This window comes from Tachysurus fulvidraco, chromosome 21 (assembly GCF_022655615.1).
Source record: "Tachysurus fulvidraco isolate hzauxx_2018 chromosome 21, HZAU_PFXX_2.0, whole genome shotgun sequence".
Taxonomy (NCBI): Eukaryota; Metazoa; Chordata; class Actinopteri; order Siluriformes; family Bagridae; genus Tachysurus; species Tachysurus fulvidraco.
Genome location: NC_062538.1, coordinates 17,854,975 through 17,881,691, shown reverse-complemented (window position 1 = coordinate 17,881,691; position 26,717 = coordinate 17,854,975). Strand labels below are relative to the sequence as shown.

The following is a 26,717-nucleotide window of genomic DNA, read 5'->3' as shown; positions in this document are numbered from 1 at the left end:
CCAGGCGTAGCTGCATATTTGCTGCAGCTATGAGGAAGAAACATGTGGCAGTTCTTTGGTACTTCTTTTCTCTCTGCAGGCTTCTAATGAAGGCATGGACTGAAAGGAAGCTTGTTACCATTGTTGTTGTTGACCCCTAAAACTAATAGATTCATTTGTTAAAATGGCCTCTCACGATGGTTAGTCAACTAAAGTAAGATGTGGGGTTTTTTTTTTTTTTTTGGCTTGTTTTTTTTCTTTCCTTTTTTCCCAGAAATACCAGTTATAAGTGGTTGGAAATGTTATGATAGATTATTATTATTTCAGCAGTCTCTTGGATTGAAGATTCCATTCATTTAAAGCTCTGAGTTGAGGGTTATACTGATAAGGACTTTTAACTTACTTTTGCTCGCATGGACGGGTCTGTTTTCATTCTTGTAATTCGGGCGTTGTATGTTGTACAGAGTTCCTTTGCTGTGGTTCCTTTATTGAAAAAGGCTTATAGGTTTGTAGAAGAGCGCCGTTTCTTCCCTTCCTCTTAGTTCTCTCTCAGTTGCTCTCCCCTGCTGTATCCCTTTTGTGGCTCTGTGTCTGTCTCTTGCCGTACAGCCAGTCAAACAGAAGGATTTGTGCATGGAATGGTGGGCATGAAACTGAAAATTCTGCTATTTTTTTTGTAGACAAACGTGATATGGGTAGCGCTTTCACTATGGTTTTCACGTAATGAAACACCTCATGAGGACTAGTAGCTCTGATTCAGAGTAGTGCTTTTGCCTGGCAATCGGACGTGAATTCAAAATGAGAATGGGGTGGGGGGTGGGGGGGGGGGGATTGAGGGGACTCCTGAGCATGCTCCATTGGTGAGCTTAGTCATCTAGTGAAGCGGGAAAAAAATAAAAACAGTTGGTAGACACTAATGATCTAGAATGATTGTGGCCTGCATGATTACAATGTTTTGAGTTTTTTATTATTATTATTATTATTATTATTATTATTATTAGGCATTTAATCCACAGATTTTGAAATGTTTTTTTTTTTATGAGCAGGATTAGAAGAACATACCGTTCCAATTCGGTGAAATAGAACCACTACTCTGATTGCCTGGAAGTTAATCCTGCTTTAACCTACACTTCGAAGCTCAAAGCTTCTAAAATGCATTTTTTTTATTTATTTTTTTTACATTTTATTTATTTATAACCTTGATAGCCATTCAGATAATAGCAGTGAATAGAAATAATACCGCTTGAGAGTCACGATTAGTTGATGCTTGTCCAGAGATGCAGAACGATTCCTTTTGGCTGCGTTGAAGCCAAAGGCTTGGATTAGTCAGGTTATTCAGTCTTTTAGCAGCTCCCATTTTCCACTGCTGTAAATGTTAAAATCATTCTTTCTTTTGGCCTTCAGCACAAGTCTCTTGTGACAGCCCTGCCCTCCTCAGGCTCAGCAGAGATAAAGACCTCAGGGTTGACCAGATGAGATTAAGGATTGTTCACACTCTTGGTCCTGCTTGCTGTTTTTGGACATGACGTTCCTTTTGCCTCTTCATTTTATATATGTGTGTGTTTTTTTGCGAGCAAAACAAAATTATTTCATTGGTGACCTGCTTTAGGAAGAATTAAATAAACATTGAAATTCGAACTGACTGAGCATGCTCAGTCGGAGCTTTAGCAAAGCTGTCCAACAGAGGGAGCTGCTAGGTCACGTGACCGGCATGCTGGGTGAATGTCTGCATACAGGAGGAGGTGGGGAAAAAAAAAAGAAGAACAATCTGTTCGAAGCTCTCGCTCAGGCTTAATGGAGGCCCTCGGTAGAAAGCAGGTATGATGCTGCTGGAAGAGGACCCTTAGCAATGGAACAAGACCTCAAGCCTCCATCCTTGCTGGCTCTGAATATTTGCTGGTTTTAGGCTGTGCTTTTTTCCACCATCTGCCTTTTCTCCCTCTATTCATGGTCAGACCATTGAGAGTGCTAGTTAGAGGGGAGCTCTCTTGTGACAGCCTTCAGATTGAGTCATGCACTGGTCTGGTCCATGGATTGAAGTAGAGACCACTAAGTCTCTTACCAGAGGCTCACAGAGCTTCCAGCTAAGTGTAGTTGCCTGTATTTCTGGTACAGAGATGTGTAAGTAGTCAGATGGCGTGGCTTGAATGTTGGCGGCTTGGGAACTCGTAAAGGGAGAACCCAGTGAAGTACCACTGTCTGGTTTAATGAGTGCTTAATTAGTTGTTGTATTAGGTTCTGTGTTACGAGAGGCAACACGGACGATCGGTCTCCTTTCTGAAGTCTCGAAGAAGACAAATTTTTTTTGTTTAAAATGCATGCTATCTTTCATTCTTTGTTTGAGAGCATTCTTGTTTTGTGATTTTGTGTGTTCCCTTTCCTCCATGACTCATGATCACCACAAGAATGTTGGAGAGACGTAAAGAGAAAGGGTTGCAGATATGCCATGCTGTCTGAAGGAAGATAACTGATTTGTGCAGGTTTGAGCTTGCTGAGCTAGACAGGCCAAACTGAAAGAATGGCATGCTGAGGGGAAAAAAAAGAATTTCAGTTTTCGGGGTAGTGGTTTATTGAAGTTGATTGAGATTTATTTATTTAATTTTTTTTGGATTGCAAAAGAAGGAGCAAAGAAGGGTTATGTCCCTGCTGAGGAACAAGAAAAAGTTCCTGATTAATCTGTTTAGTTTTCTCTCTTTTGTTGGAGGAACCACTGAGATGAGTAAAGAAAGCAGAGCCCCGGGTGTCATGGACATTGTTGAGGGCTATTTTGCATCAGTAGAGAAGAAGTGTCTTTGTTGTAAACGTGGCCTCCTTTTTATGTGCTGATGTTGTATTATGTTTCTGCTTTTCTCACAGTTGTCTTTGCTTTGCCTTCAGTAAGGCGTCATTATTCATCATTCTGTGGATAAAAAAACGGGAAGTCTCTGCGATCTTGTTTTCATTTTTGTACACGATTATTATTATTATTTGCGAGTCTGCCGAAGGTTCTCGGATAATCTCCCGTTCTATATCATATATAGACTTATTATTCATTCTTCTTGCGTTTGTGACCAATTCTACATTAACACGTGGACCGATTTGATCTCTAATTATACTTTTATTTGTAGTTTTAAGTGGATTTTGGATTTCACCCTCTTCATTAACTTTTGTGCCGTAATTAAGAAACACATCACAGAGTTTTACCTGGAGCAATAAGACAATAAGACTTGTATTTATTCGTTCAAATGAAAAATGGCATATCTGAAAAAAAAGACCTCCATCTAGAAGAATGGAACATGTCCTGTGTTGCAACAACATTTGAAACTTGAGCTGTTTCATGTCATTTATTTTTGGAGCAGCAGCATTGCAAATTCATTTATCCATCAGGTGAACACTAATACCAAACGGGCATCTCAAGTGGAGCAGTTTCTATCCTGTTTGGGCTAATTTGTACAGCTGAAAGTTTTTTGCCTCAATTAATTTTTTTGTTCTTTTCCAAAGACGCTATGAAGGAGTCTGTCATAATTGATAGACGAGCCTCCGTTTGCACAACTCCTATCTACATGTTCCTTCAGCCATAGAATAAATTTCACTGTGTACTGTTGTACCAGTAAACAATCTGGTTACAAAATGGCGGTTGGGAGCCGAGGCCCTTCCCTCTTTCTCCTGTCCTCTATTGGAAATGCTTTCTCTTCGGCCTGTAGGGGGAGAGCTTGCGAAGAAAAACAGCACCAATTCAAAGCAAGTTTTACAGATATTGAAATGACACAGCCAAGCTTTTTCTCCCTTCCTTTGCTTTAAGAAATAAAATGCTGAGATTACAAGAATGAAACCGTAGTAGTCGGTTGTTCATGATGTGGAGAGAAAAGTTTATCCCTGACATGTCAGGGTTTTGGAATGGAGTCTTCGAAGCCGAGATGAGCTGTGGAGCTACATTGATGTCATTATATAAGCAATTGGAATGTGCTGATAGGGAAAGTTGAGGTCAAGTGTCCTAATGGAAATGCCAGTGGTTCAAGTTGCAGAACAACAGGCTGTTGGTGCAAAAACAGAGCAATTATTTGGGGTTGTGTATGTTCTGGAACTAAAGCGTGGACTTGCTGCCACTTACCGGATGTCGGATTCTGAAGTTCTAGACATATCGGTTACTTCCGTACTCCATATATGTCTTTAAAACTTGATTACAAACATCACATTTGTTTTTACCCCAAACAGAATTCATGTTATGACTGGTTCAGTGCTTTGTATAGTCTGAAGGACCATGTTTGAAAATATCATTACATCTTTAAGATTGCATTTGTTGTTGTGCAAATCAAAACAGTCTGGGAGGTCACTGGTGAAATCTTTGGACCAGAAACAATAGAAAAGTGCTTTTCTGGACTGATGGTACTGATTAAAAGTGCAAATCCTCTTTTCCCACAGGACACACTGGAATATTTTCCCAAAGGTCAGATACAACAGGACATATAGGTTGTTGGTTATTTTGCTAAGTTATACGGTGTAATCATTCCACATGTGCCTGGAGAGTACATATAAATTCCTGACATGTCCAATTCAGCAGGGACTAAATCCCAGTGTTACTCTGGTGATAATGACATCTCACCATCTTCCTTTGTTAAACTAATCCAGTCTGAATAGAATTACTGTTCAACACAGATTTTTTTCACTGTTCTGTTTTTGAATAGGAGTAATGCGGGTTGTTATCTGTACTGGATGCGGTATGTATGTTGGAGAACAGGAAGCCAACAAGGTTGCTGTTTAAATTCAAGTGTTTCACAAGTCAGTAGTATCAAATGACGGTACCAACTACCACCAAGAGTTTCAGAGGCTTTTATGGGTTGATTTCCAGCGCTTTTTTTTTTTTTTTGGTTTTATCCATTTTTTTTTATAATATGAGGAGTAAGCAACATCTTGACTCAAACAGTACAGAGATAGATAGCCTTATCTAAAAAAAAAAGTTTGCCAACACTTTGGGTTTTGTGGAAAAACAACGGTGTGTCCATGTTCACAAGTCTCGATTAAAGAGGAAGGACATCATGTCAGTGGATGGTAGAGAGATTTTTGATTTTGCTGAAAGAAAGACTTGTTTTGAAGTCACTGCTGCACCCTTTGCTCAGAAATGCTCAACGGTTCACTATGACTGCTTCTCACGACGTCGTTTTTGGTTCTGATGGACCAGAACCTCTCAGGCTTGGCTAGGTGTGGGGGGACTCTTATTATGAAGTGGCTCCCCTTGTGGCGAGAGAGGGAAACAGAAAGAATGATCGACCTTTTGTTGAGTGAGCAGCTCCAACGAACGGCAGCCATTTTCTGTGTCTTGTGGAAGGCAGCCAGCGTAGCTGCCAATCAGATGAGGAGGTTCTGGGGAGCAAAGGCACGGCTGGGGGAGGGGCAGGCAGAGGAAGAGCCTGGATTTTGCTGTAATTACTACACCTTCTGACCTTCTTCCTTTGAGCATGGCTGCTGAAAATCACTACATTTAGATGTTGAAGGCTGGCAAGTGAGTGAGTGAGAGTGTGTTTTGAGTGCTTGTATAATTTGCAGTTACTTCAGTAGATGGAGCTACACGCCTGCTTCTGTCCTTCTCAAAGGACAGCAAGTTTAGCACTTGCTTAATGTTTCTCAGGTTTTCTTTCGATTTTCTTTGCTGGTTGTAGATCTTGTTAATGTTGACCTGTTTGTTTGTTTTGCAGAGGCCATGCATTCTCTCTTTGCTCAATGGTCCTGGACTGATCAGTGAACTCCGAGACTATAGATGTGCTTGCACCATTTTGACTGCCATTCTAGAGGGAGCAAACCCTGCTCTGTGTTGAGAAGGCCGGCTAAGGCAGAATCATTTTTGAGCCTTGACACGACAGACTGCTTTGCCTCTTGTGCATCAGATGCCCTACCTTTTTAAAGTTGTTTGGGCAAGGCAAGTTCAGTGGCATGGCATCCCAGCAGGACATGTTTTGTCTTAATTAGATCTTTGTTCGCGGTTATCTATAACTATGCTATGCATGTCTTTCACCTTTGTTGAGAGATATTCACATTGAGGCATCAAGGGGTTCAATTCTGTTTGTGTGTTTATGAGACTTGATTCAGAGAACACTGACTCAGAAGAGCAGATTTTCTGGTCAAAGGTCTTGTACATCACATGTGAAAAAAGGAGCTATTTGTTGTTGTAGTGCTGGTTTTGACATTTGTGCATTCAGGACTTTATGCAGGAACCAAACCGGCTTTGGAGATGAGGCACTTCCTCAGTGCAAGGTTGACTGAGCAGCTGGGACTCTGTACAGTAACTGGGCCAAAGGCCAAATGCAATTATTTAATACAACAGGGGCAACTAAAAGAGAGCAAATGTGCACGTGAGGAAGGTAGGATGAAACCAATGGTAACTTGAGAGACGTTAATGACTGGTCTGATGAGATCTGGTTTTTAGCGGCATGTCTTCACTTTTTTTTTGCACGTTTCAGTAGGAAACAGAAAGAAAAGACGGCTAATCGGGCAAATATCTCGTTCCTGTTTTTCCATTCACGTGGAATTGGGACTGAGGTTCTTGATTAATCCTTTTGGGCTGTACAAATCTTTCATGATCATTTGTACACAATATATTGCTTAATAACCTAGATGTGAAAGGATTCACTATTCCAGTAGAGTCTTTGCCAGCCAACCCTGTTGTGTTGTTGAGACACATTCCCAAAGGATGAGCTAGTGTTTTTCCCCTTCTGAGACTGATTAAAATAATGTTTTTAAAAATGTTTATGATTAGCTAATCACATAGTTGTGTTGAAAGGGACTTTATCTATCTATCTATCTATCTATCTATCTATCTATCTATCTATCTATCTATCTATCTATCTATCTATCTATCTATCTAGGATCTCACTGAGTGGCATAAGAGCTAAATTTAAAACACAGTGGGCTCTTAGGACCTACAAAACATTGCAGATACAATAAGTCTCTTTTTAAAGGTAATTAAGTGTAATTTGTTAGTCTTGTGCCATTTATGTCCTAATTATAGTGTTTTTATTTTTCAGCCTGCTGGTCTGATCAAAGGGATTACAGGGAATAGAGAACTAATGAAGACTGACAGTATGAAAGACACACACAGCAAAGCAGAAGAAGGTATCTTTACTTTTGATTTTATTGTTCACCTCTATAATTCTTGTGATTATTTGATCCATATTTTTGCTTTACCTTCATACACAATGTGTTTCTTTATCAATTTAGGGCTTGAAGAGCCCTCAATCAAGCAAGCAGAACCTTTCAAAACAGCAGAAGAGCTAAATGGGACCTTTAAGAGCACAGAACCGGACAAAGTTCAGCATGACCTTGATGTCCAAAGGTCATCCACCCAATCGCATACCATGGAGAATGGACTTTCAGAACCTGATCCTCCTCACGGCTCTACAGTGGGCAGTAATGGATATATTCTCAGTAAACCCCAGGACGACTCTCCTGCTACGCAACACAGGACTACCTGGTCCCCTAAGGGAACCTCACCCATAGGGTACGCAGCAAAAACACTCCCTCTTTCAGCTACATCCCAAACCCAGGGCCAGGGAGCTTTAAGGACTAATGCAAGCACAGGGCCCAGTCTGGCAGAGGGGCGGTTGGAAAATGAGACTAAAAACGGCACTGCTACGAACACGCCTCCACGTGTGACAGTACACAGAGCACGCAAGACCATGTCCAGGCCAGCCTCTAATCACGCACTAAAGGTAATGTGTGGTTCAACTAACAATTTGGAGCTTACTTCATGGGGTGGATCAAGATTCGGAAAGTGTTTATAGAATCAAGCTATTCAACAGTGTAGAGCTTAAAATATAAGAAAGGAAAATTAAGCAACAAACTAAGATTTTCTATGCAAATTAGATAAATTGACCAATTTATAGCTCATATAGTTCGTTCATCAAACCAACCCTTCAGCATGCGTGGTCCAATATTTCTTCAGTTACCCACTTATGGTCCCTAGCTTTAATTGGTTCCTATTTACTGTTTGATACAAAAGAAATTAAGTAATAACCAGGGTTTCATTTTATCTTCCCATGTTTGACCTCTCGTATAATATTTATAGAGACCGTTGGTGTAGCTGGTGAGGGCACGTAGCTACATTTAGCTTGGGCATCTAATCTGCCAACGCAACTAGTACAAAGTATCTCTTGCTTGTGTAAACAGGTGGTTATCTCAGTCATCTAATTTGTCAGAGTGATTCATTTGATTTCTCTAGGTTTTAAACAGGGAAATAAAAGAGCCGAGCGTGGTGAAAGGTGAGAGTGTGGACCGATCAGAAGCTCAGCCACTTGTGCAGGCTCCTCCCATTCAGAACCAGCTACCTCAGAAGCAAACTGATGCCACACCAGCACCAGTCGGCACACCAGCCAAGCCACACACAGGTTCAATACCGATATTTTTTATTTTTTTTCGAGCAGCACAATCTAAGAAGCTCTGGTAATACTGGCACCCTTCATAAAAATTGACGTAAATAAATACCACGTAATAACGTTTATTATTATTTTGACTGTAATCAAAAAGGTACAGTTTTATTATTTTAGCACAAATAAAGAAAGCTTTCTAAAATAGTTATGGATACAAATGACCACCAAACACCTTTGTTAATATTTAGCGAAGCCTTGGATAGAGTAACAGCACTGAGACTTTTCCTGTAATAGATCTTGGCCACTCTTCCATACAGACCACCTTTTATAATTCTACGTTTGCATACAGAATGTCTTGTACAGTTAAAAACTCAAGAACAATGGACATAAGTCTACAGACCCATTGTATGCAAACCCATTTATAATGCCACATTTCACTGTGCTAAGAATCAACCAAGCACATTAACAATTCAAAAGTTCAGAAATATTTACTATACACCTGACATCAGGGAAGTAATTGTAATTTCTGTGTGGCTCAACAGAAATGTAAAGTCTGCATTATCAACTGGAGATCGTGCGTTTAAAATCACACAGTTCCACAGTAGTCCGTGGTCGGGAGTGCGTCTCTCTGTCCCCTGTCACTCACAACGAGATTAGGCCAACATCTGTGAGTGTTTTTGAAGGTCTCATTCTGCCTTGTGAAGGTGCAAGAGCAAGAGTTCAAAAAGATGTCACGGTTGGCTTAACTTCAGGAGGAAGCACTTGTTTATCTCCACCCTACCCAGATGGTACTGTAGATGTCATGTGATTCGGTGATGGGTGGGAATTGCAAAGATCTGACTGATTCTAATTAACCCAAATAAAATTTAGCAGTTACTGTAAGATTTTCTTGGGATCTTCTTGATTTCATCCCATTTTTAAAGCAATGGTCCACCAAACACTTACAAACGATGTTACAAGACCTCATTGTTGAACGGTATCTATCTGGAGAGAATACATATCGTATTTTGTAGATATACCACTGGACACTACAAAGGCCATCATCCACAAAAGGGGATAATGAAAAAAATCTCAGAGTTGTTACCAAGAATAAAACTGACAAAAGATTCAGACCAAAATTCATCAGGGAGGTTGTCAAAAGACCTACGCAACATTTAAAGGACCTGCTGCAGAAATGTTTGGCAGGTACAGGATACTCCCTACATGTGACAACAATCTTTCTTATTCTTTATGTCTGGGCTGTTGAGTAGGGTGGCCAGAAAAACCCTGTTCTCAGGAGAGGAAAGTCTCTCGAATCTATACCGCCTATATTTAACAAAACGTGACAAAATGTTGTCTGATGATACCAAGGTAGACACCTTTGAGCATAACTGTCTGAAAAAAATTCTCTGGTACAGAAACAAGACCAGGGGGGCACGGTGGCTTAGTGGGTAGCACGTTCGCCTCACACCTCCAGGGTCAGGGTTCGATTCCCGCCTCCGCCTTGTGTGTGCGGAGTTTGCATGTTCTCCCCGTGCCTTGGGGGTTTCCTCTGGGTACTCCGGTTTCCTCCCCCGGTCCAAAGACATGCATGGTTGGTTGATTGACATCTCTGGAAAATTGTCCGTAGTGTGTGATTGCGTGAGTGAATGAGAGTGTGTGTGTGCCCTGCGATGGATTGGCACTCCGTCCAGGGTGTATCCTGCCTTGATGCCCGATGACACCTGAGATAGGCACAGGCTCCCCGTGACCCTAGGTAGTTCGGATATGCGATAGAAAATGAGAGAGAGAGAGAAACAAGACCACTTATCACCCAAGCAACACCATACCCATGGCAAAGCATCGTACAAGCATACCAAACGACTTAACTATCAAACCTGCAGGACTTTTTTTAGACCGCTAAAGAAGAAAATTTCACCTTTTGAAAATGAGCATCCAACAAAGGAATTGGCTTCAGAAGAATACCAACATTTTGAAATGTCAGAGCCAGGATGTAAATCCTATGAAAACCTGTGGAATGTCTTGAAGACTGGGTACAGAAAAGTCCCTCACAGTTTGCTAGATCTTGATGGATATGTACAGTGAGTACATTCTTAATATGTATTGTTCACCATTACATAGGGAGGGTGTATGCTCATACTTTTATGAAAACATTTAGAATTTTTTTTTACGTGCCTTATTGTGCCAAACGTCAAATTTCGACAGTCATCTGTCTTTTTTTTTTTTTTTTTTATAAATTATTGAAAGAGTTTTGGCTTTCCTCATCGTGATAGATGATGTGAGCAACCTCAGATAAAGTCTGAGGTGTTAAAAGACATATTTGTTAGGAGGTGTCCAATCATATTCATAAAGGACAGGTGTGGGTGCAAGTTTTCATTTAGTTCAAGCAGAGCTACACCTGCTTCCACCTTTTTAATCAGTTGACCTTGGCTTTCAGTGTGGCTTCTGTTTGGTTGGGATAAGTTTGGACACCTCGATCTAGAAATCTTCAAGGATTTTTTTTTTATTACAGATTAATATTATATTGTCTCTGAGGAAAAATATTTTCCCAAAAAGAACGGATTTCGTTCTAGCACGTTTTTTGAAGGGTGCCAGCAGTACTAATGGAACTGCAATGAATTATACAACGTAGTAATAATTATAGTGGGGGGGGGGGAGAGACACGGCTGTTTAAACTGGTTTATTTGCATGTAGTGATGTGTTGGTATTTGACTGCAGATTTTTACTTACTTCATAGCATCTATGTTGAGGAAAAAGAAGAGAAAGATGGGAACATACAGCCTTGTTCCCAAGAAGAAGACCAAAGTGCTAAAGCAGCGCACAGTGCTGGAAATGTTCCAGTGTGTGCCCCAGTCTTCACCCACTCCTCAGGTCAGCATTCCAGACACACCAGCTCTACATAGAACCTTGATATATCTTTAGAAACTTTGGTTAATCTCGCAAGTTCATCTGGGGATGTTCACTGTGGCATGTGGAGGTTCAGTGCAATCTTGGCCCCTGCCTGTGCCTCCTGCTGTATTCTTGAATTGCTTTGTTGATGGGTGAAGACAATGGGTGTTTCCAAGCTGTCATGGACGTGTGGGTGTTTAACAGGTCTCTTTCCAATCGTGTTCTCTGCATCAGCCAAAAGAGGCCATGCAGGTTAACGGTGAACGGGCAGAGAACGAGTCTGACGAATCAGAGTCAGAAGACGAATCCGAAGATGAAGAAGACACGGTTGGAAAAGAAGAAACAGCTGAAGCATCCCAGGAGGACAGCAGACTGGAATCAATCCCACAGGTGTGGATTTTTTTTTGCTTGTTTATCCTCACCAGCCTGTAGAATTTCAGGCTAATATATGTGAGAGGGAAACTTTTTGCAGTCCGCTAAAGCAAGTCATCGTCTTACAATCTAAACAATACTCATTGGCTGTGCTAAAAGTTAGGGTCAAAATTTCACATTTATAAGATAACATGACTCCTTACATAGATAAAATGATAGAAGACATAGCTGTCCTTCTTCCTCCTATTATGGTGAAATAAGGAAAAGAAAAGAGCCTGACGCTTAATCGGCTAGACTGAACGGGGGAAGAAAGTAAGTGTATAAAAAAGTATACGTGAGGCAGTCTGGAAAAAAGATTTCTTGCTATAGCTGATTTAATCCAATTACTAAACTTGTCCTGTCTGGCTGACTGTAAGTCAGGACATAGTTCGATATTTATGGATCATAGCAAGATAGACATACCTTTAATTCTGTTTGAAATCATATAACAGCTACAAAGCATGTTGGAGATTCACGTGTACCATCGAGTCATCAAAAGAATGTGATGTGATGAAGCCAATAGAATTCAATTTACAGAATTAAAACCAAAGCGATTATTTACCCACTAATGATAACATGAAGAAATGTCAGTGCAGTGAAGAGGTTATAAAGCTTAACGAGATTAGAAATGTAGAAGGCATATTTTGGTGGGGTTCAATCGAAATCCTCAAATTCCCCTTTCCTCATTTTGGAGGAATTTTAAAATGCTAGAACATGACTTGTGACCGAGATACAAGCAAAAGTGAAAGATATTTCATGCTTAGGAAGGCGTTATTTTCAAAGCTATATATATATAGTAGAAAGTGTCAAAAGTTGACCACATGAGGGATTTTCCCAGACGCACGCATTTGTTTGTTGTTTATTCACGATTTAGCTTGGCGAAGAGCACGAGTCTGAAGAGACTGCAGAAGAAGAAGGGGAAGAAGAGCAAGATGAGTCAGATTTGGTAAGCGCACCTGACATCTTTTCATCTAAAGATTTAATATCCTTCTGAACCTGTCGAGCAGTTTTCCAAGCCCTGCAGTATTAAATACATTTTTGTCTGTCTCAGAGTTCTGAATCCAGCTTAAAGAAGAAGGTGAAAAAGAAGGCCAGATCTGACAGCCCTTGGCTCCGGCCTGCTAGAAAACGTAAAAAGAAGTTGAAGACAAAATCGATGGAGATTTCAGGTAGAGTAATATTTGTAAGTGTGCATCTAGCACCAGAGGTTACATAATTAGTTACATAATTGGAGTCTGTCCTAACCCTTTTCCACCAAAAAGAGCATGTAGCTAACTACTATCATGTGTGCTGATAATTGATCATATTGCGGTAAAGTAAAAGTGTATTAAACATTAGTATACTTAAGGTATATTATCAAATGTGCTAACAGTAGCCCCGCCCACAGCCCCTGACGCAAGCGGTTCTTAAGTCTATACCAGCAACGTTTTGGTGCTACTTAAGAACCACGTTTCCTGGTTCAGAGCCGGTGCTTTGGCAGTCGAAACAAAGAACTGTTTCTAAAATAAGGCTCTGGCTCTGAACCAGCACTCAAACTGCCTCAGGTAAAAGGGGCATCAGAGATCATAGCTAAATAAACAGCATCAGGAAGACTAAGGACAAAGTTCAACTAGGGTTTGGTTAATCCCAAAGTTTGAATGTGCAACAGACCATTAAATCCATTAATGAAAAATGTAACAATTATGACACAAGGAGGCTGACTATCAGATAAGGAGGACATTAGTCAAACAAGCAACCGAAGAAGTTTCCCAATTCCCAATATGATCCCGCCATCACCGTGCTTCACTGTGAGATTTGTTGTTGTCAGGGTGATGAGTAATCTTGGGGTTCTACTAAAAGCAGCCGTTCTATTTCGGTCTCGTCCGCTAACAGAAACTTTTTCCACATATTTTTTGAGTCTCCATGGTGCTTATAGGCAAAGGCTTGGCACAACTGTGAATTTGTCTAACTCTGAAAGCTGTCAGTAACTTGGTAATCAGGGAATTAATCATGTTCCAGGTGTAAAGAGATAAAACCTTATGTTAGTTGAAGGTAGTGTAAGCCAGTGATCACTGACCGTCATGCTAGGGCCGGGTCTGGTATTTTCAGTTGCACTGAGTATATGTTGATTTAATATAATAATGTTGAGTTCTTTCTGTATCTGATCTTCCACTTTTAGGTATGAATGCCCAGACTCGGTTCGAGATTCCAGAGCAAACCCCTGCTCCTCCTCCTGCCCCTGCTGACCAAGAAAAGGAGTACACAGAGGTTCCGTTAGAGTCGCTTAACCTCAAAGCCCAGGATGCCTTGCTGAAATCCGAAAGCAAGGGTGAGCCTTGATTTTGTTCATACTGAATTTGAGAGACATTGGACATTGGGAATCCCAAGTTGACAAGCGTCTCTTTTTTTCCCCCACATAATCAGAAGTTGAAAATACTGTTACGATTTCTAGATATTGTTCCTGTGCTGACGATGACTCATCAATGGAGTGCTCTCAGTACAACAAAGATGAAAGGATGCCCCCTGGTGGTGGTGAATACTTCCACCTGTGTTCAAGGGCTATTTTTAAATACCCCAGTATGCTAGAAATCTTTTCCAGTTTTATGTGAAAATAATACTAAATACTGTTATGCCCATAATTACGTTTATATATATTTTATTTGATCTGAATGTACCCGTGAAAGATTTCAACAAACCGAAAGTCTCTAATTTAGTTGGAGATTTTTGATTTGTAGAACATAATGTAAAAAATTTATTCAGACTTCTATTTTAATGAAATGCACCAAGCGTTGTGATTTAAAAGAACCGATTACGTGCATAACTTTACATTAAGTTGTTCAGCTTCTCTTAATCAAGGCACGTGTTATGTGTCGTGTAGAATTGTCTAGCACAGCACAGAGTTCGGTGGCGGACACGGTACAGGAGCTTCCGCTGTGTAGCTGCCGCATCGAGACACCCAAGAGCCGGGAGATCCTCACGCTGGCTGACAGGAAGTGTATGGCCACAGAGAGTGTGGATGGACAGGTGAGAGCCTACAGTGCAGAAAATGATAGATTATGGAAAATTAATCAACACCAACTGACATGATATAGTAGCTATAGGCATCATTCTTCACTTTGATCTGTAGTAGTGCAATAAAAAGGCTTTGCATGATCGCGCATGAGTTCACTCCAGCTTTACTCTTGTGTAGCTGAGTCGGTGTCAAAGTGCAGTTCTGAAGCACGAGATGATGAGGCCGTCAAACTCCGTGCAGCTGCTGGTGCTGTGTGAGGAGCATCGCACAGGAATGATCAAACATCAGTGCTGCCCTGGCTGTGGCTACTTCTGTAGGGCGGTGAGTGTACCTGTAGCTTCGAGCTGCAGGGTGATCATTTATTCATTTCCCTGTTGTTGCTCCTAGAAATTTGATGGAAATTTTCCTCTAGGGAACCTTCATGGAGTGCCAACCAGAGGTGAACATCTCTCACCGCTTTCACCGGCACTGCGCGTCAGTATTGAAAGGTCAGAGCTTCTGTCCACACTGCGGCGAGGAGGTCGGCAAGGCCAAAGAGGTCACCATCGCTAAAGCAGACACCACCTCTACAGTGCCGGAGAGCCAGAGCCCGAGCACCCCGGCAACTTCGGAGGGCAAAGCAGACACCACCACTGGAGGGTATGGGTATTCCTGTGGTTTAGAATGGCAACACAATTATAGTAGTAGTTAACACAAAACATTAGATTCGGTTCATTAAATAACATTAATTGGATTAGACTAAATTCTAAAACAATTCTGTAATAAAAACAAATAAAACTAGCCATTCAGTTAGGACAAAAGAAATGGCTCCCTATAAATGAAGAATGTGTCTGTCTTTGTTATCTGCAGTGGCTGAGCTGCATTACTGGAAGATTAAGTGGTCTTTTAATGTCCATTCGTTGTTTTGGACATTTTCAAGTTTGTGTGCTTTGCAATTTGTGGAGGTTTGTGGGCATCACCAAATGTAAATGCTCACACCATTGTGTGTATGATTTTTAAGGTTGTCTCTCCTTTCGTTATCGGGAGAAGGGAGCGTTGATAGCACTTTATCTAGACCTTCTGAAGCTGGGAATGGATTACTCACCCTCGAAGCCAGCAGGCCAGAGCACATAGGAGCTGGGGCTGGACCCTCTATAGCACCGCCTAAGGAGACTCTGGAAACCATTTTGTTGGCACTGGATGCAGAGAAGTAAGAAAAATAGACTGAAACTGAAACACTCTTTGTTACACTTTTATAATACTGTAATACACTTGTACCATGGTCCACATAAGTATAAATTCTACGAGTCTGAGTTTAATTTTTTTTTTCATGTTATTTATAATAAGCCATATGTTCATGTTTGATGTGATGTCTGTATTGTTTCTGCTTTTTAGGCCCAAGAAGCTTCGCTTTCATCCTAAACAGCTGTATATCTCTGCTAAGCAGGGGGAACTGCAGAAAGTCTTAATGATGCTTGGTATGATGCTGTGTCCTTTGAAAAGCATATAGATTTTTACACCCTTCATGGCAATCTTAATGATGCATATGGTTCTCTGTTTCCAGTGGATGGAATTGACCCAAATTTTAAGATGGAGAGCCAGAGCAACCGTACACCTCTCCATGTAGCAGCTGAGGCTGGACATCAGGAGGTCTGCCACATGTTGGTCCAGGTCAGTATTAGTGCACCTCATGTACAGAGGTTTAAACTTAACCATGTACATTAACTCTAACCATCTAGGGTTTCATTTTCTTTCTGTATGCGTGTCAGGCCGGCGCTAACCTTGACATATGTGATGAGGACCAGCGCACACCACTGATGGAGGCTTGTGAGAACAATCAGCTGGATACAGTACGCTACCTACTGAGAGCTGGAGCCATCGTCTCCAACAAGGTCTCTGTTTTTTTTGTTGTGTCTGTCTGTCTGTCTGTCTGTCTATATATCTATCTACCTGTTGCTTGTCTGTACATTTTGTGTCCATCTGTCTTGTCTATCAAACTATGTGTCTGTCTGTTTGTATGCATTTCTAACAGTCCGTTTTTCTGTCTCTCCTAGTTTGCATATCTGTCTATCTTTTTGTCCCTATATATCTTCCTACCCATCTGTGTCTGTCTCTCTCTCTCTCTCTTTCTCTCTCTGTTTCTTTCTGTCTGTATCATCCATCCATCCATCCATTCATCTACCTGCCTACTTATTTGTCTGTCTGTCTTTCTGTATGTTGATCCGTCTATCCATCTATACCTCTATCTCTCTATTTTTCTTTGCGTTTGATCTGTGTCTGCATATACATACATGTTTATTCATTCTAAAAAAAGTTCTGAATAAAAACATAAAACTCTTCTTTTCAATCTGTCATTTTTAGGATGCTGAAGGCTCTACGTGTCTCCACCTTGCTGCTAAGGCTGGACATTACGATATAGTAAAACACTTGCTGTTTACCGGCCTTGTGGACATAAACTGTCAGGTAAAGGAAAGTTTCCCACCATAGTCATATCATTAAGTTCTAGTCTTTAGTCTTGTAGCTGGGGATCCGGCAGATTTACAGCTGTGTGTTTGTCTGCAGGATGATGGTGGCTGGACTTCAATGATTTGGGCGACAGAGTACAAACACGTTGAACTGGTCAAGCTGCTGCTATCGAAAGGTGCTGATCCCAACATCAGAGACAAGGTCAGTGTGGATCCTCGAATCTGGATATAAAATTACACAAAGTTTCCCGAATCGCTGGAAAGCTATAAGTTTAAAAAATGTACTCTTGTAAATACAAAATTGTCATGCTTATACGCATCTTCAATGTTCGACACATTAAGAACATTATATTTAAGAAACAAATCAATTTGATCGGTCATTTGGTTTCTTATTTTAACCTGACAGCACAGATAGGACATCATTCTACTACACCAGAATTAGTCAGGCTTTTAAGACATTATACACTGCCTATTCCTTTGGTTACATTTGGACATTATTATATAACATAGAGTTTTATCTTGGTAGGAGGAGAACATCTGTCTGCACTGGGCTGCCTTCTCTGGCTGTGTGGAGATCGCTGATGTCCTTCTGAGTGCCAAGTGTGATCTTAACACCGTTAATGTGCATGGAGACTCGCCACTGCACATCGCATCACGGGAAAACCGGGTGGAATGTGTCTCGTGAGTGCAACCTGATTAGAACGCCAATTAACGCTTGCTCCATTGGATGACTGACAGCTCAGAAGACACTTTCACACTGTTCAAGAATTTTTACAGAGGGGTATACTGTGCTGGGATGATGATCTGATCCATTAAAATGTTCAGATTAGAGTAGATATAGGATATAGGTATCTATAGTGGCATACCGCTATTCTGCTAATATATAGTATGTATGTATGGTCAAGGTGACGTTTATCGTTATTGTGATGATTAGGGAAACACAGTAGCTTAGTGATTAGCACTTTTGCACCACACCTCCAATCTCGGGGTTTAATTCCCACTTGTGTGTTCATTCCAAAAGACATTCATCATAGGCTGATTGTCTATAGTGTGTGTGCGCGATTGTGTGTGCGCGATTAGTCCTCCAAGTCCCCAGGGATAGAATCAAGGGTCCCAGAGTAGGATAAACAGTTTAGAAAATGGATGAGATTTTCCAATTAAAATATAGTTAGAGGATAAGGAGCCATGATTTGGCCATAACATAAATCCTGAGCTCATTTGAGCGAGCTAAGCTTTTTTAATAAGGTGACGTTTATTTAACATTCATGGCAGGAGTCTTTGGTGTGAACACTTTGTAACAGACAGAGATAAAGCTGTTCAGGAGAGAGTTTGTCTGTTTGAAAGAAAGACAGAAATAAAGAACGCGATAACATGATAACTTGTTTCATGGACAAGAAATTTATTAGCGATTGATAGCATAAAGTTAAGCATATGATTTTATTAAAAAAAAATAAAAAATTAATCCTAGTATTAAGTACTACTATCTACTACTAAAGTAAGTAGTGTCTCAACTTTATACCAACTGCAGGTTGTTTCTGTTGCGGGGTGCTGACGCGAACCTAAAGAACAGGGAAGGAGACTCGCCACTAGAGTGCTGCAGCCAGAACTCCAAGGTGTGGAACGCTTTGCAAGCCAGCAAGAGGCAGAAGGAGGCAAGCGGTCAAGGACATACCTCAGGAGAAAAGCTCCTCAACAGGTGGCTTGAACCATCATACTAGTTCAAAACTTGCATATTATTACACTTCTCATTTTATCATTACAGCATTGTACCTCTCAGTCCTCATGATGTCGTGTCATAGTTTTTTATTCTCAGGCTTTTTGTGTTCTTGTGAGAAATGTCCCCATTGTGGGACGAATAAAGGAATATCTTATCTTATTACTTTTTTATTCCAGCAAATCCTGTCCGGTATAATCGTATTTTCGAAGTTATACAATTACAACAAATCATGTGCTTTTCCAGAAGGGGCTAACTGTAGCTTTTCGATCTGTTAGCCCAGGGACATTAATAAGTGGGGCAGTTAACACAAAATAAAGAGAATGTAAACAACCACCTCTATTTTAATTCCCCCTTTCTGATGCCACTTAAAGCTAGGGTTAGACAAGCTTAGTGTAATTGATTTGTAATTTTATTTACATATATTCTATTACATACGTGTGTGTGTGTATGTATATATATATATATATAAATATAAACAAACCAATAATATATTAAATTGTACTAAATATTTATTTATTGTATATTTTTTCTATATATATAAAATATATATAAAAAATATTTCTATACATGTCTTCATTTTGTTTTGCTTTGGTTTATTTTGGGTATTTTGTGAGTTTACTTACTTTATACTTGCAGACTGACTCACTGACTTACTTTATTTACTGGTTTACTGACTCACTTTAGTTACCGTCATGCTTTAGTTACTGACGTACTTGACTTACTGATGACTCTTTCTTACTCTCTTTTTTTTTTCTGACTGATTTATTTCACTTACAGGCTTTACTGACTTACCTTACTTGGTTGACTGACTGACTGACCTGCGTAATTTACATTTCTACTGACATACTAGCTTACTTTGGTCCCGTTTCTTACTGATATACTTATTTACTTACTGACTTGGTTACTTTTATTACCAGTGTACAGACTTAGTTACTGTATTACTTACTCTTTTACTTAACGACTGACTTACTGGATTACTGACTGACTCACCTTTCCTGACTTTCTCGTTTTACTCTGCTGTTTTATGGTGACGAATACAAAATCTGTTTTATCTGCCTGTACTCAGGGATATATCTCGAGGTTATGAGCGAGTACCTGTGCCATGTGTGAATGCTGTGGACAGCGAGCCCTGCCCCAACGACTACAAATACGTGCCTGATAGCTGTGTCACCTCACCCATAAACATTGACAAAAACATCACCCACTTACAGGTAAAGCAGCTTATAATATTTCTATTAGTGAGAAAAGAGCACACGATGGGTGGGTGTGTATTTGAGTGGTATTTTGTCTCTTTTGTGTAAGATTAATCTATGTTATCTATGTAATCTATGTTAATCTAAGTCAGGATCTGTTGTCACCTATCTGTTGTCCTATGTAACGTGTGGTATGCCACGTACGGAGTTTTTACAAGAGGATACTCCAGACTTCAGCCCTATTCGGACGGGATTAGTTTTACGTGGGGACGTGGAGTAATGCAATTTTATCTCAGGACGTCTGTAATATTAATTGGCCAATTCGCACGGGACAAGACATCTCAGTAAAACTAGCAGAAGTGGGAGGGGTAACTCGCTTTACACACCACAGTAACCTCCTTGTCGTCATGTGCGTATGACGTTGCTTCCTGTTTCAAGCGCGTCCATGCTTGCAAAACGCACCAAAAACTACTTTTAAACAGGAAATGACGGAATTTTACCGTACATATTTACAGCGGGTCTATTCGGACGGGATTAGTATTACCTGAGGTAATTTCTCCGGACCTTTTTACAGAAGGTAAAAGTCGCCGTAATCTTTACTGACATTGTCCGTAATGATTACCGAGATGGCGCATTCGGACGGGACTAAAATCACAGAGAAGCTCTGGTAATAATTACTTTACCCCCACGTCCCCACGTAGAAATAATCTCGTCCGAATAGGGCTTTCGACTCTGAAATTGTTCACGAAACCAAAAAGTAATTAAACGAATTATAGAGGGACGTCTACATGCGCAAACATAAGAACATTAAGGTGCTTGTAGGTCAAAGATCCCCTTACAAATATCCCCAGCCTTGTTACAGGAAATCTCTGAGTGTTTGTTTATTTTTTTAACACTTTCCTGGAGCAAAGTAATAATTCAATCATATTTCTTAAAATCATATTTTTTTTTCAGTGACGCTCTTGGTTTAAAAGATCACTTTTCTTTTTTAAATATTATTTTATATTATTTTATATATTTAAAAACAGACTTTTGCTTGTCATATAAAGGATACCAAAAATAATGGAATAGACACCGCAAAATCCTCATAAATAACATCCGTATGTGCTCCGAAGACGAGCCTTTTATTAATACGACAGAATTGCTCTTTCATACAGTTCTATTGAATTCTAAATCGGTGGCCTGACGTTTGGTCTTTTCCAGTACTGCGTCTGCAAAGACGACTGCTCCTCGGCCAGCTGCATGTGCGGTCAGCTCAGCCTGCGCTGCTGGTATGACAAGGTGTGGCTGAATATCTTGTGTCCACATTCAGAACAAAATTCTTCTATTCAGTATCAATGTTACTGATCTCGTGAAGTTGCTCCACAGTTCAAGAGTTTGGGATCACTTTTGGGATCAAATTTACTTGTTTTTTTTTGTTGTGCATCGTAGCCTCACACTCCGTTTTCTTAAGATGAAAAGAAAGACGCTTCTTTCTTTCTGGCCATTTTGTGCCTGTAAACGAAGCCAAATCTCCAGGTGCCCCCGGATACTAAACAAACCACAAGTAGACTACTTTTATTGCTCCCTTTAATCAGTACGTCTGTTTTCAGCTGTGCTAGCACAATTGCAAAGGCGCTTTCTAATAAACAGTTAGCCTTGTAAAATGATTAACGTGGATTAGCAAATCTAACATGAGGTTGAAACAGAGTACTCATGGTTGCTGATAACGGGCCTCTGTTCGACAATGTAGATCTTTCTTTAAAATCACCTGATCATGGGTTTTTCTTTGGAAAACAAGGACTCTTTTAAGTGATCCCAGACTTTTGAATGGTAGTGTAGTGTATGTGTCAGACACGCTCAGGACTCACTGACCTGTTGTGTTCGCTCTCAGGAGAGCCGCCTACTGCCAGAGTTCTGCTCCGAAGAGCCACCTTTCATTTTCGAGTGCAACCATGCCTGTTCCTGCTGGAGAACCTGCAAGAACCGCGTCGTTCAAAACGGACTACGGTAGCGCCGTCGTGTCACCACGAGCAACCTAATGTTTAACCTCATGTGAAGTTTCTCAGTAGTTTTTAACAAATGTTTTCTGCCATCAGGATTCGACTGCAGCTGTTCAGGACTCAAAAAATGGGCTGGGGTGTTCGGACATTGCAGGACATCCCTCGAGGAACCTTCGTCTGCGAGTGAGCTTCTCTCATTTCTCTCTGTGGCTGGATGTGTGTGTGTGTGTGAAGTACAGTTTTGTACATGTTCTGATGTCCTCTTATACGCAGATACGTTGGGGAAATCATCTCGGACGCAGAAGCCGATGTCAGGGAGATTGATTCCTACCTTTTCAGCTTGGACAGCAAGGTAGCGCAAGACTAAAAACAATCCGCTTCGTAATGCCTTTTGTGGTACATCTCAGTGAAGCGCTGCTGGTCTGGCGGGTTGCTTTCTGCATCTACTGTCTTCGTATTTTCCCTAAGGTGGAAACGGGGAAAGTTTGCAGTTGCTTTTGAGCTCAATTTCACACGTTGTTGCATCATAAAATGGCACCTAGTGCAGGTTGTGAGTGTTGCAGACAGTGACACTAAAGCAGGCTACAGCTGGAGGCTCTACTGGGGTTAATACAACAGTATAGACATTTATTACTGTGTTATTATCAGTAGAGTTAAACCTTCTGATAATTAGGTGTGTTAAGCCTCCCTATTGTTTTTTTTTTTTCACATTTATGGCATCTGGCAGACTTCCTTATCCAGAGCGACAAACAAAAGTGCTCTGAAGTCACCACTGGTTCACTAGGTCACAGAAAGGAGACCATCAGCCTACAAACTCTGTTGGGAGGAGTTATAGCATAATTGTTTTTTATAATAAAGCTAGTTTGTGCTTTAGTAAGAAGTAGCTCTTCTCCTGTCATTTGTAGACAGCCAGTGACTCAGCACTTCTGACATCTAGGAAACGTTTATTCCACCACCTCGGTGCTAGAGAAGAAGAGTCCTGTTTCTGTTGCAGTGTGTGTTTTACACTCAACTGGATGGTTTGTGTTCTTAGAGTATTTATTTATTTATTTTTCCAACATGCTCCTAAAAATAGCCTGCCGTCCAATATTAAAGTTATGAGCTTTATCTCTTGGCTCCCAGACTCACATGGATGAACTGAACTGAACTGAAGGGAAGTGCGGAGGTTTTTATTTCCACTAACCGACTTTCCTTAGTACTTATACTATATTTAGCTAATCCAAAAAAATTCCTTCACTATAACTGCCCCGCTTACAACGTGATGCAATTAGCATAATAGCCATTAATTCAAGCTGATATTGTTACCCACTGAACCGCAGGACTGTCAGCAGTCAAGCTTTGGTCTGGAAGCTGTTGCTATTTTAATTGTTAAAGATGATTAAGGCTGTTTTAAAGTCATTGCTTTTTTTATTTATTTATTTCCCCTAACCCCTTTCCCTGTTTTGTTGCAGGTTGGTGATATGTATTGTATAGACGCCCGTTTCTATGGAAACATCAGCCGGTTCATAAACCACCACTGCGAGCCCAACCTGTTCCCCTGCCGAGTGTTCACCTCCCACCAGGACCTTCGCTTCCCGCACATCGCGTTTTTCGCCAGCAAGAACATCAGTGCCGGAGACGAGCTAGGGTGAGCCGTGCCTCTGCATTTCCGAGACAGCGTTTCTAATCTGCAGTCATTAGCTTCTCGTTAGCGTCTCATCAGTGCAGTGTAATGAGGGGTAAATATAGATGGTTGAATGGAATATATTAGCAAATTTGAGACTTTTTTTTTTTGAGAGAATTGGGTTTAATTTTCGTTCGCTGTGTAATAAAAGGAGATGTGCTGCATCCAAGATCCCACTTTCTAGCTTTCGGAGTTACTTAATCATATAAAAGTCATGTCAAGATGTTAACTGATACCAGTCTGTAATTCACATCACAGGTTTATATTCCTGCACTCATTTAAAAACCGTTAGTTCATAGGGACTCACGGGGACTCATTATGGTGACTGAAATAATAAATAGATTTCTGTAAGGTGATTGTTTAACATTTATGGAAGGAGTCTCCAGTGTCGGTGCATGAACAGTCAGTATGTTATGTCAGTATGGTCAGTACCTAATGATGATGTTAGCTGCTGTAACATTAACAATAACAGGGACTCCGTTACATTAAAGTCTACATGCTTATGGAGTGCATCTTTATGCTTGCTCTTTAAATCTGATGCTTTGACACTGCTTCGTCTCCAGGTTTGATTATGGAGACCACTTCTGGGACGTGAAGGGCAAACTGTTCAGCTGCCAGTGCGGCTCGTCTAGGTGTAAGCACTCGGTGGTTGCGATCGCTCAGCAGCAGGCAGACAGCACACCAGAAGAACAGCAGGCCACCACCCTTCCAGATACCAGCTCGTCTACCACACCACCCAGCCCCACCTGAGCCTTGACATGCTCCTGCACTTATCCTCCATCTACCAGCCACACACCTCAGCAGGGGAATCCTAGCAGAGAAGCAGCCTGGACCACTTGCCTTTATTGGCTTTGACGCTCTTGGTTTTAACTCGATAGATGAAGGGTTATGCACATGTACAGATATTCCTTGTTAACGAAGAATAAAACGGCGCTGTAGCGCGTCGGCTCTCAGAAAGCCGAGGTCGTGCTCCAAGGCCGTCCCCGAGCCCGCTGCAGGATTGTGCATGACTCCGTGTCTTTTGAAGAACATGCAGAAGACGACGTTTTAACCAACGTTACAGGCATCCAGGCACAATGCAAAAGCCGTGATATGTTTACTTTTAATTCTATTCCCGATATGAGATGCACACCTACATTTTCTCAAGGACTTGGTTCTGCAGGAACTTACGATGAAGCGTTAGAAATTCCAAATGACAATATTTGATCATTTAAAATTTTTTTTTTTTAATTTCCCCAAATAAATGTGTTGTATTTTCAAAATAGCTGGATGTGTGATGAACATATGACCCCTTTTTGTTTTTTTTTTTTGTTTTTTTAATTTGACTCATTGTAAGCGTCTGTTCGTGTTGTTAAATTCTAATCGGTGCTGGACGTTATTTATTTGCCAGTGTTTGTCAATCGATTCCCATCTGCTGGATGTATTCTCGTAATCCTGCACAGACCGTGCGACGGATTGCGAGCCTCAGAGACAAACTGCCCATTTTGAGCTGGCTCCTGCATGATGCTGATTAAACCCGAAAAGCTTCTTACGCTGTTCCATTGCTGTGAAACTGTAACTTGGTCACGAGAGGACTTCTGACTGACCCTACTTTACGACTTCCAGGAGTGGACAAACTCATCTCAGAGGCGACGGTCTTTCTTTCCTTCATAATAACCATGTCAAAACTTTTAACATTAGTCTGATAGGAATTGCAGATATGGAATTTGTGGTTACCGAATACTGCAAATGGTGCTGAACAAAGATTTTGTTTGTTTTTATTTTTTTATAACTCAATGTGAGAATACACATTCTGAACTAAGATTAACCAGTAATGTTTTCTTTTTTTTTGTTCTGTTAACTTTTATTAAATTTACCTCCGGTTTTCTAACTGTAGATGATGACGTTGTTAACCTGTACCCATTTTGTTATGTTGAATGATTTCATATTGATGGTGAAGCTCTGTCTTTTTTTTTTAATGTTGATAGTATAGTCACACAACCATTGTGCTCATTCTGCCATGTAGATCCAAAACACTGCAAAAAGAAAAGAAAAAAATGCTCTTTTTTTTTTCTTCAACAGAGACGATGGTGGTTGTATATATTTTTTTTTTTCTAATAAATTTACTTCTAATAAACAGTGCACTTTTTGTGGATTTTTTTTTTTGGCTACTACTACTACAACTGCTACTACTACTACTACTAATAATAGTAGTAGTAGTAGTAGTAGTAATAATAATAATAATAATAATAATAATAATAATATTTGTATGCGGGGGGTCACGGTGGCTTAGTTGTTAGCACGTCCGCCTCACACCTCCAGGGTTGGGGGTTCGATTCCCGCCTCCGCCTTGTGTGTGTGGAGTTTCCATGTTCTCCTCGTGCCTCGGGGGTTTCCTCCGGGTACTCCGGTTTCCTCCCCCGGTCCAAAGACATGCATGGTAGGTTGATTGGCATTTCTGGAAAGATTGCCCGTAGTGTGATTGCGTGAGCGAATGAGAGTGTGTGTGCCCTGCGATGGGTTGGCACTCCATCCAGGGTGTATCCTGCCTCGATGCCCGATGACGCCTGGGATAGGCACAGGCTCCCCGTGACCCGAGAAGTTCGGATAAGCGGTAGAGAATGAATGAATGAATATTCGCAAGCAGCGATTAAGGGGGCAAAGCACTTTTGGCCCTACATCTTGGTGAAGTTATTGGGATTTGAAGGCAAAACATCAAACGGTTGCTCAGATATTTCCATACTCCCCAAGCTGTAGATGGACGTACATCTTAAGATTTTAAGTGTTTGTGTGTTATTAAAGAAACATTCTTTTTATTGAACCCCTAAAAATGGGTTATTGTTTGGTTTGGCCTTATAATGATATGAACAAAATCCCAAAAAATCAGAACTCTGGAGTTTCCAGGAATTTAGAAAAAGAGTAGAATGATGATTTTAATTTGAGTTGAAGCCCAATGGTGGTTGCATCAAATTAAATCTTGGTAGCTGTTTTGACTGATGTCTGAATCATGACATGTAACCATTTTGGTTCCAGACTGTAACACAACAAATGCAGAAATGTCCAGGAGGAGTGAGTAATTATGCAGCACCTTGTTTTTTAGAAAAGTAAATTATAACCAAAGATGTGCATTTGATATGTCTACATTTAAAA

The 26,717-nt window shown here is 40.7% G+C and overlaps 1 protein-coding gene across 1 annotated transcript; it reads left to right on the top strand.

The window, feature by feature from the left end:
• Positions 1-1,612: 1,612 nt before the first annotated feature.
• ehmt1b (euchromatic histone-lysine N-methyltransferase 1b) lies at positions 1,613-25,709 on the top strand. The gene is given in 29 exon segments (XM_027142414.2): positions 1,613-1,732; positions 1,734-1,756; positions 1,758-1,797; positions 6,978-7,065; positions 7,171-7,661; positions 8,171-8,336; positions 11,035-11,168; positions 11,421-11,576; positions 12,472-12,543; positions 12,649-12,766; positions 13,756-13,905; positions 14,455-14,600; positions 14,767-14,910; positions 15,002-15,228; positions 15,590-15,778; positions 15,964-16,046; positions 16,133-16,239; positions 16,338-16,460; positions 16,930-17,031; positions 17,131-17,235; positions 17,560-17,714; positions 18,562-18,729; positions 19,817-19,961; positions 21,147-21,224; positions 21,817-21,932; positions 22,022-22,108; positions 22,199-22,277; positions 23,377-23,552; positions 24,152-25,709. Coding segments are annotated over 29 exon segments (3,960 nt in total). The 5' UTR covers positions 1,613-1,627; the 3' UTR covers positions 24,339-25,709.
• Positions 25,710-26,717: the final 1,008 nt, after the last annotated feature.